Consider the following 10,815-nt stretch of genomic DNA (forward strand, 5'->3'; position numbering starts at 1 on the left):
TAAGCATCATATTAATGTAAACTTTTTTGTTACCAAAGCATTTTATCTGCCACACAATAGCAGATTTACTACTCACTTTACACCCAAAACGGGTTATTTCAACTCATTCATTGCTTCATCAGCTTTCCTGCAACAAATTTTGCATTCAGGAGAGGTACCAAGCTACTCATAATTGAAAGTGATTCATATCTAGGACCTCTCATTGGGCTTCTGTAGATTTCCAGCTTCTGGTATATAGGAAGTTCTAAAACACTGTCAAACAGTTCTGCAGAACCTGCTTTGCGTTATGAAATGACTACAGGCTAGATTAGGTTATATGAAATGTTGCTTCTTCTATATATACCCTGGACTATTTGATAATAATGGGCAAGAAGTGTACTTCAAACAATAAAGACAAGTAAGGCAGCAAGTGCAACACAGTAATAACACTCTACAACTATCAACAGATTAGAAGATATCAAACCTCTTTCTTCAAAATGTCAAACGCAACCGGCTGCAAGGTAATAGGGTTAAATCATTCACACATTTCAGCTACAGAGAAAAGACGCCATCTGGGGCTGTTCTTTAATCTTATACAATTAAAAATAGATGTACTATCAAATCCTGCAGCCTGAGAGCAGACTACAGTCACAAGATTATAAAACTATCTATGAGCACCTGAACTTGAGAACGAACTACAAGAATAAATCCAGTTTTACAGCGAGTGACATTTAAAGAAGCAAAGAGCAGAACTGTGTGATTCTATGAAAGAAAGAAACCTTCCATACAGCAGGCAGTTCAGGGCAAGGCAAGAAAACAAACTAAACAGTACCCATAGATGAGACTGATTGAGCGTGAACAAGTAGTGATAAAAATTGAAGTCACTCTGGGCACAAAGCATAAGAAAAAAGATCTTTGCAATAGAAGGTGGATGGAAGAGAAGTAACCATTGATTCACAGTAAAGTAAAAAGGTATCACTTCCGGAGGTAAGGGATTTATCCGCCTCAGGCCTTTGGAAGGGTCAGTAGGTGGCTGTTGGAAGGAGATGATATCATGAAAGGGGCAGAAGGGTGTTAAGGAGAACAGAGAGGGCACACCAGGTTATGGAGGGCCCATCCAGCAAAATGTGATGGGTGTTACTAGCAAATGACAAAATAGTTCAACAAGAAAGGATGGGAAGAGGAATACGTCAGGAAGAAAATAGGTATCAAGGACCATGGGGTGGGGTGGGTGGAGGGGAAGGGTGGGAGACAGGATGATGGAGCAGTCAGAGGGCACAAGAGCACACTGGGCATCCAAAGCCAGAGGAAAGGAGACCCAAAAGGAAGCCCAAGAGATACTGATGGGGTGCCCCCGAGACCCCGTTTTTCGACCTGGGTGAGGGGGAGGCAGCCAATCCCCAAGAGCTCTGTGTAGAGCCAAGGCAGGTGGGGTGAGGCAAAGTGCGGCTCCCCTTACCAGGTTCAGCACGGTTTCCACGATGTCCCGGTTGCTGACCTCCCCGACTTGGATGAGTCCGATCAAGACCGCAAATTTCATGCGGATGTTGCGGATGGGCACCGACGGATTAATCATCCCCGCGGGAAGCACGACAGACCCGGAGCTCGACGCCCTCAGCTCCCCCATCACGGCGGCCGCCGTCACCGATCCGCCGCCGCCGCCGCCGCCGCTGCTGTGGTTGCCGCCGCCACCTCCTCCTCCCAGTGCTGTCGCTCCCCCAGAGCCGCCGACTCCTCCGCTGCTGCTGGCCCCGACAGCGATGAGCCCCGCGGGTTGCAGCTCCGGCCCCGACGCCGGCTTCTCGCTCGCCATCTATCCCTGCCTGCTGCCAACAGTACCTGCCGCCACCGCCGCACTCCGCCCTGGCCGAGGAGCTGCGCATCCACCACAACTGCAAAACCGCAGCAGCAGCGCCTAGCGGGGCCGCAGAGAGCGGACCCGAGCCGCCGCCGCCGCCGCCGCCGAAGGACCGTCCCGGGAGCTGCTCCCCCCTCGGCTCTAGAATGAGGGATTATTATGGGCGCTGCTGCCCCGTTAGCCGCAGCCGCCTCGCGCCCGCTCCCCCGAAGCAGCCGCGCCAGACAGCTGGCCAAGGTGCCGGAGGGGGAAGGCTGGCGTCGGAAGCGATGAGAACCGGGAAGCTCGTTCCGCAGCTCCCGCTGTTGTTGTGGAGCCAGAAGAGGCGCCGCCGCTGCCGCCGCTCACTCCGCCATGTTGCCGCCCCCTGCCTGCGGTAGCCGCTAGGGCGCCTGCGCTGCGGAGCCCGTGGGGGGAGTGGCCGCGCTCCCTCAGCAGCCTCCGGAGCCCCTTTTCCCTCCACCCCTCGTCCTTCCGTTCCCCGCTTCTCTCACATTCGCGGGGCAGACGCAGAAGTCGCTTCTCTCAGCGGCCCGCTTTTTTTGGCGGGAGGAGAAGACCAAACTGGGCTGCTGCGGTTGTGAGGGGGATTATACAATGCGCGGGTTCTTTCCTCTCCCCCGCCCCCCACATTACCCCTCGCGCGCGCCGGCAAAAATTTTATCCCACCGTCCACCGTTGACACAGCAACGGCCGCGCGAGAGGACCTAGAGCTATTTCGAGCCGGTTCAGGGCCCCCTACGAGGGCCGCGGCGGTGAAAGAAGCAGGTGGCAGCACCCCTCCCTCCGTCGCCACCCCCAGCCTGCCTGAGGGCGAGTTAAATCACCGCGTGAGGGGATCCAGCTGTCTGTCGAAAGCGCGGGCTTCTGTTCAGTCAGTCCGGCAGGGACATCTGGTACCCTCGCCGCCTCTCTGTTTAAAGGCTTTGCTTCTTCAGGCACAATACATCTCAGGATCATCGAGAAGAAAAGGAGATTTTCATATACATCGCACCACTTCGCTGCTCTTGTCGAGAAAATTAGTTCCCTAGGTCGTACTTTCCTTCAGATATCAATCTAGCAACCCTAAAATGGAAAATACCCACCTACCCATCACCTGAAGACCTAGCAGAACACAATGGACTAAGCCATTTGGATTCCCCATGTAGTGCATATGCAGTTATTACTCGTTTAACCGTCGACATCCAAAGGTTTTCCCTTAGCACATCTCGACCATTAAGAAACACAGTATTCTGCCACAAAATAGGCACGATGGACTCTGGGAAGGGTGGGGTGTGTAAATATTTTAATAAGAAAACTCCCCACCACCACCCTCCAAAGTTGCACAGCTATTGCCATGTTGAACACAGTACTGTAATTATATTGATACCGCTTAGTGCAGGAAAGTGAGGTAACTCATCATCTTCCATGCCCATACTACCAAGTGACTGCATCGCTAAGTCCCGATGGGTAGCCATGTTAGGCTTTGTCAACGAAGTTAAAACAAATCCAGCGGTAACTTTAAAAACTAACAAAATTTGTTCCAGTGTAAGCTTTTGTGAGAATCCATTTCTTTAGATGAATGGAGTGACAAGAGTTACAAAATGGTGTGGGAGAGGCCAGTTTGGATCACTAAGTGTCAGGGATGGCTGGTATGTTTTGTGCCCCATAGAGCGTCTCTGAATGCATTGTTTTGCTTTTTCTCTGTAAGTGAATTGCAGTGTCATTCTTCAGATTATACTACCTGAACAGAATATGATATTTCCCACCAGCACCTGAAGTCCTTTTGGCCTGAGATAATGAATCTTTCTTAATTTTACCCCATGCAGTAAATGAACAGTTGCACAGTGCCAATGAGTTTCCCCTGCACATTTCATGAGCATTAAAAATTCAGAACATCCACTAGGGAAAACACCCCAAGAACAGTGAGAAACATAGGGTATAAATAAGTGCATTAATACCCCTCTCTAGAGCCTAGCAGTTGCCCATCAAACAAGATTGTGTGTCAGAAATAACTATTGATAATATTTGGAATAGGAAAGTGGCGTACCTTCTCAACATTCCATGCCCTTATCTCCAAGTGACTTGATCACTGTGTAAGAAATGGCTGACAGATTTTGTCCTCATTACAATGCTCCACACACATAATTTGCTTTCCTCTGTAAAAATGAATGGACATAACTTAAAAGAAATACAAGATTGTTCTCAAGATGCGATAAAAGGCTAAACTTGTTCGCTCCCCCAGCTATTAAGCCAATTTCCTTCTGTGTTGACCAGTGCTAGAGTCTGTTCTTTAGAATGTGACAGAATTAGGACTGTCAATTGAATTTTTCAAAAAAACCCTTAACTGCTTAAGTATATTTTTTTAAATAAAATATGCATATGAATGAAGAACTGAAAGGAAAAGCATTTTTCAAATGCCTAAATGTGCAGCATGCAAGGCACTATTTTAGAAGATACATTATCTCTTTTGATGGAGAAGGAGGCAGTTCTAATATACTGCCTGCTACCCATGGTAGCTAGATGAACAATTTCTTTTAAAAAATCTGTTGCCAGTTAATCAGGAGCACCTTTTTAGTTAATTGAAATAATTTAATCAGTTAATCTAACCAATTGTTCAGTTAAACATTACAGCAGTAGACAGAATGTTGGGGGAATGGAAAAGATTAATGGAGGGCAACTTTTTCATCTCCCAAAAGATTTGTAATCAAATTAATCAACTAACAGTGCTATCCTATGCATGTCTATTCAGAATCCTGCTTAGGTCTATTCAGTGGGGCTTAGCCTCAGGAGAGTGATCTTACAGGATTATATTGTAAACATTAGGCAAAATGGAAAAAAATATAGGAAACTTTGGGCATCATTTGTCCCCCTTCAATACCTGAGGATGGTTGAAGACATTTTGATGTTTGAGCTGGAAACTCCAACTGGTGCCCCCCCCAGCAACTGAAATTAATAAATTGAATTACCCCCTCCCCCCATTTGTCACCTTTATAAAGCTGGCCCTGACTATTCCAGTCCAACATAGAAGTACTCATCTCACTATTAGGGAAAAACTGTTAATTATTGTAACAAACTTGTACTCTACCCAAGTTCCCTCAGTGGAACATTCTGGCTCTGGCCAAGTGCTCATCAGGTTTGGAGTAGGTGGGCTTCCTGCCTAGATGGATGGTGTGGAAAGGGTGTCTGCGGGAGAAGAATGTGCAACATGTAAGACTGAAAGAAACTGGAGGATACAATATAAAACAAAGCAAATACTAAAAAATGCTGTAAGTTTCTAGTTATCTCTCCTTGCAAGGAAGCCAGCCGGTGATTACAGCAATGTAATCAGACAACATAAGACATCAGATTAACAATACAATAGTATTAGATTCAAAAGTTAGAAAAACATTGCAAAACAACAATGTATGGAACAATGTATAGTGGTTTTCAGCCTGTGGGCCAGGGATCCCTGGGGGGGCATAAAGTTCTTAAAAGAGGTTTATGAATCCATCCAGCTTGTGCAGCTTTCTGCCTTTCCCATCTGTGCCCCACCCCCACCGGCTCACCTCCATGGCAGCCATGTCCTCCCAACTCTGCACTAGACTGGCTGCATGCTGGGCTTCATCCACTAATTGGTTTGTTGCAGCATGGCCACACCTCCCCAACTGGTTTGCCCCCAACCAGGCAGGCTGCATTGGGCCATCCTCAGCTGGAGACCCCCAAGGGTGCACTGGCTCAGTCAGGACTGCTTGCCTAATCACCAGGAGAACTCATGAGACTCTTGGGGTGGTGAAAAGTGCCATCAAGTCACAGCCAACTTATGGCACCCCCTGCTGGGGTATTCAAGGCAAGTGACAAACAGAGGTGGTTTGTCATTGCCTCTACATTGCATCCCTGGTCTTCCTTTGTGATCTCTCATCTAACCAGGGCTAACCCTGCTTAGTTTCCAAGATCTATGGTGATTGGGTTAGCATAAGCCATCAAAGTCGGAGCATGAAAGGCTTAGGCAAGGCATATTGGCTCCCCTCACCCATCTCCTCCTACCTTTGACAAAAGCTGGAAATACTCACCTTTAAGGAGCTGCTGTTCAGATGGCAGCTTCCTTTGGGGCCCCTCTCACATTTCTGCCAGCCAAGGAAAGTTCACACATGCATTAGGCATCTATCAGGGGCCAGGAGCCTCACCAGGATACTGTGTCTCACTCTCAACCATCACAGAGTAGCCTGGTATGTGCAGGAATGGGGTCATGCATCTGAAGACAGCAGCGACTCAAGAAGTTTATATTAGTATAGGAAGTTTATATTAGAACAAATTTTGTTTCTCATTAAGGTGCCACTGGACTTCTCATTTATTTTGCCATCTAGACTAGATCACTAGATCTACATTACACTAAATCACTAGATCTACATTGCCATTACTACAGTATCAGTACATTATCAGCTGTGGAAAAGACCTGCAGCTCAACATGAACCCACAAATCTGACAGCATATTCTGATGATGAGTTCCTCCTTCCTCTAAGCCAAGTGCCATTGCTAAGGCCATGGGTGGGGAGAGCAGCTAGATCCCTTGATCATGCCTAGATCCATCACAATTCAGAATTCTCTCCACAAGGAACATTTTGTATTGCACTTTAATCATTATTTATTTGAGTTAGATTCTGATACCTGTGAGTTCTTTTGGAAACTAATTTCCTATTGAAAAGCAGAGTTAAAAGTAAAATAAGCATCCACCAATTTTTCTGTCGGCTGAAAGCTCATTGGACATCCAAGCGAATTCTCATGAGTATAGAGTAACTGTTGTGTTAGCAAAGGGGTAATTCTAAGAAGCTATACCAGTAATTCCAAACTATACAACATATGAAGCTTTCTGATACTGTGTCATTTGTCTGTATAGTCTACCCTTCAACCAGATCTCCAATCTCTGAAAGCTGCAAAATAGCACCGGCCATATCATTAAATGACTCACTATAATAAATAAGTACTCATACCTCCTGTAGACTGAACACACAATATATCTCACACATATAATAATTTTTCAGATGTATGTAGATGCTGTTGCGATTAATCAAATTCAAATCCATTTAAATGTGTTACTGACTTCATGGCAGCTCTTTGTCATTATGAATTTTCTTAGAAACAGATACTAATACTATAATAACTATTACGGAGTCCATGAAATTTTTTGATGTTAAAAGAGGGTACTTGTACTCAAAGAGTTTGGGAACCACTATAATACAAGGAATGCAATAAATAGAATTTATAAAGTAGAGAACAATGCAGGACGAGCAGGAGAAAACATACAATAAATATTGGTGTAGACTACTATGATGGACTCCTCTTTACTCCCCCACTATGAGGCAGATTTTTCCCACCAAAGTTCAGGTTTACCTTATTTGGCTGAGCAGCCCCAAGTAGCATGTCTCTATGGTTTGAAAGTCTGTATGTCCCACCATGAAAAGCCGTTATAATTTGGGGCTTTTTAGCCCAGCCTGGGAACTTGATTGGGGGGAAGCAGAAGCCCTCTTCCATTGTGTTGGAAATGATACTGGAGACCGTATAATGTTCAAAAAGAAACAACTTTATTGAACAGGCAGAGATGGAAGAAGGCCAGTCAGGGAATGAAAGTACTGAGGTAAAATTTTGTTGGTAGAAGAGAAAACACTTTGCGTAACAGGCAGAACAATTTCCTTGAAACTTGGTTTCTTATATTCTTAGTTCTTAACAGTGAGAAGTGTTTTATTTAATACTTTGGTTATAGCAACAATATTTCTTCAAAAAGTTTCCTATGACAACTCGGGTTTCCTGGAATTAGTAAAAACTGTTTTCCCTTTACAAGAGATCCAGGGTCCTCCCCAGGGTCCTCCCCTTCAGAAACTGGGCAGGAGTTAATCTTCTAAGAAGATATTGTCCGGGGTCTGAGGTGCAGCCCCTGGACTTAACGGGAGGAGGGGATGGGAGGCAGCCGGGGGACAGCTTCTGAGCCGTCCCGATGGACACCCAGGTCCCAAATGGGCCAGCAACAGAGGGGGGGGGGAGAAGCACCCAAGCCGCAGAGGGTCAGATGGGGCAGGTGGAAGCCAGCTAGCCCCACCCTCTGGTGTGAGGCTAGGAGCCCAGGCAGGGAGATTGAGGACAGCCAGAAGGGGACCAGACCAGAGGGAGAAGGCACAGGAAGAGGAGACAGCCAGCCATCAGCAGGCCAGCCAGCAACCTTACCAGCAGTGGAGGAAAGGCAGTACAGGGTCACACCCCAACCTGCAGGCAGGCAAGAAGGGGTTAGCAAGGACCAGGTGAGGCTGGGAGCAAAGCAACCACAGGTGGGGCTGCCTGAGGCAAGCAGCAAAAAAAACCCAGCAGTTAGCAAAGAAGGCACAGGTGTGGCTGCCCAGAGTAGCCAGTAGAGCAACCCCAGGTGTGACTGCTTAAAACAGTCAAGGCCGTGGCTAGAGTGCTGGGGGGGGGGGTGGCTGGCAGGTGGGGCTGGGAATGGATGAAGGGATATAAGGGAAGTCCACCCACGGGGCACGGTGGGTAGTGTAGTGGTGTTTGGGACAGTGAGTGAGAAGCTGAAAGGAGTATGGTTAAGGGAGATGAAGGACAGGAGGAAGAGTGCAAGGCAAGGAGGATGGAGGCTCTGGGAGGCAAGGAGCAAGGGGAGGCAGCCGGGACTCTGTCAGGTTGAGCAGGCCCGCAAGTGGACTGAGAGGAAGCGAGGGTGATGTATACCCCCCTCCTTCCACAGAGCGAGAACCTGCACGGTCCCTGACGGCTTCCCAGAATCAAGGTCAGGCACACCAGCGCCTGATATAGTAGCGCCCATGGCAGAACTTGACAGATACAACCCTTCTTCACTTGGCTTGAAAGGGAGTCTCCACTTACTATCCAATCACTCTTGACAACCCCCCCCCCCAAGTTCTATGGTGTCTGTATCATGCGGGCTTCAGTTATGCTGACACTTATACTAAGAATTCTTAACTAGAATTCTTCAGGACAGTGATGTTACAGTTAAGACAAAATATTTCACTTCCATTACTCCAGAGAGGAACCTGTCTGACTTTCCCTGTCAGACTCATTTACAAACTCCCTGAACAATCCTGACAGAAACCAACTGTTAGCCTGAAGGCTGGTTCTCAATGGCCAATCAGAGAGAAGGGAGAATCAAGTTCTCATTCCAAGCAAGATTTAACTCTTTCCATTCCAGCTCTTTGCTGCACCTAGAAAACCTGCTTTCAAGTGCAGTTTGTCACAACTATAATCCTGTTTCTTTCATAAAGAAAACTGAGCTATTCCATTATACTATTTATTTTATTTACTTATATACTGCCTCTCCACTATATTTAGTGCTCGAGGAAGTTTACAGGCACCCCAGGAACATATGCGGCGCACCCATTCCCAGCGGGTGCAACAACAGCACTTCTGGAAGTGACGTTGTGTTGGCCATGGGAGTGCTCCCACACTTTATTTGGGGCCAATTTTGGCCCCAAACGGACTGAATTGGCCCCTCATGGAGTGTGGGCATGTTTCTATGGCCGACATGATGACATCACTTCCAGAAGTAATGACATTGTACCGGCACCAGAGTGTACACACCAACAGCACAAGGTAAATGCCAGGTCCCCCCCCCTTCCACCGGGATTGTATAGGGACCTGGCAATTCTATGCAATAGTCTAATATCAAGGTCACTATGGCATAGACCCATATAATCAGATCAGCGAAGTCATTTTGGCCACTGAATTAACTTGCTTCTGTTGCAAGCAAGGCCCCCTGCCTGGGGATGATGACATTTGAGCAACCCAAAATATCCTATGACTTAGTTGTCAGAGGCCTAGATAAAATAAACAGGCTTAGATAAAATAATCCAATTAGATATCAATGTAGGGGCCTGTAAACTACCAGGAACTCCCTCTAGACACTTACACAGAGGAATAGCCCACATGCTGGAATGCTCCAAAAACATTGCTCAAAGGCCTGTTTATCCTCAGCCTCCACATGCTCCGTCACACCTATGAAAAATAAATAACAATAATAACTCTCATTACTATCCATCTTACCATCGTAATTAAGTTCCAAACCTTGGGGATGTCATCAAGCTGCTGTTCAGCCTTTTTCAGACCAACATGACCTTATCCACCATCCTAGTAACTCAATCACTCCACTCTAGGATTATCACTCTGCTGGTGGTAGTGGAGGATCTCCCGCTCCCATTCTCTACCCCCCGTCACCACTCACTTGGCTGGCAGGGGGGAAGGGCACAGGAATGGACCTCTTAGGCATGCTTCTGGGGTGGCGCAATATCACTTCCCAGGAGCAATGTCATCATGCCACCCTGAGAGCACTTCCACAGCGGGCTGATTTGAGCCCCAAACGGGCTGAATTGGGCCCGTTTGAGGCCCAAATCAACCCACTGCGAAGTGCACTTCTGCACCAACATGATGATGTCGCCCAGAAGTGACATCACCTCTAGTGATGTCATCATGCAGGTGCAAGGGACACAGAGAAAGTGAGTACCAGGTCCTCACCCTCCTGCCACGAGCGGGTCCTGGCAACCCTACTCCACTCCATTGCTGTCCACCTAAATGTGCAACCTCAGGCACCTCATAATCTCAAACTCATAAATAGGGCATCTCAAATCCCTCTTACTTTGTAGTTGGTTCTGCACTTGAACCTTTTTCCTTAGTTTCATGGTGGTTTATTCCTCCAGATCTCAACTTTTTTTTGCTGAATCACTGAATTCCCAAGGCTTGCCAGATCCCCAACAGTAGCAGGCAATCCCCCACCCACCGCCTCTACCAGCCTTTGCCCCCTGCTGCTGTTACCCAAATAGGAAGTCTCCTTAATTGGATAGAGGAATTAGTATTAAGGAGGCAACCAAGAGGGGTTAACTAGAAATCTCCACAAATGTTTACGGGGATTATTCCCTTAAAGAACTTTCAAATGAATCAGGCAGATGTTCAACCGAAAAGGATTTTTTTATTAAAGAAAAATAAAAGGCAAATGTACAGAAAACCACACACAG

The 10,815-nt window shown here is 47.0% G+C and overlaps 1 protein-coding gene across 1 annotated transcript in view; it reads right to left on the reverse strand.

Annotated features, from left to right (window-relative positions):
- NBEA (neurobeachin) overlaps window positions 1–1,901 on the reverse strand; it is a 702,521-nt gene extending 700,620 nt beyond the window's left edge. The window contains exon 1 of the mRNA XM_054973860.1: window positions 1,439–1,901. Within this exon, the coding sequence (XP_054829835.1) occupies window positions 1,439–1,792 (354 nt within the window). The 5' untranslated portion in view covers window positions 1,793–1,901. The remainder of the gene's footprint in view (window positions 1–1,438) is intronic.
- Window positions 1,902–10,815: the final 8,914 nt, after the last annotated feature.

The sequence above is a fragment of the Eublepharis macularius genome, chromosome 3, assembly GCF_028583425.1.
Source record: "Eublepharis macularius isolate TG4126 chromosome 3, MPM_Emac_v1.0, whole genome shotgun sequence".
NCBI classification, from domain to species: domain Eukaryota; kingdom Metazoa; phylum Chordata; class Lepidosauria; order Squamata; family Eublepharidae; genus Eublepharis; species Eublepharis macularius.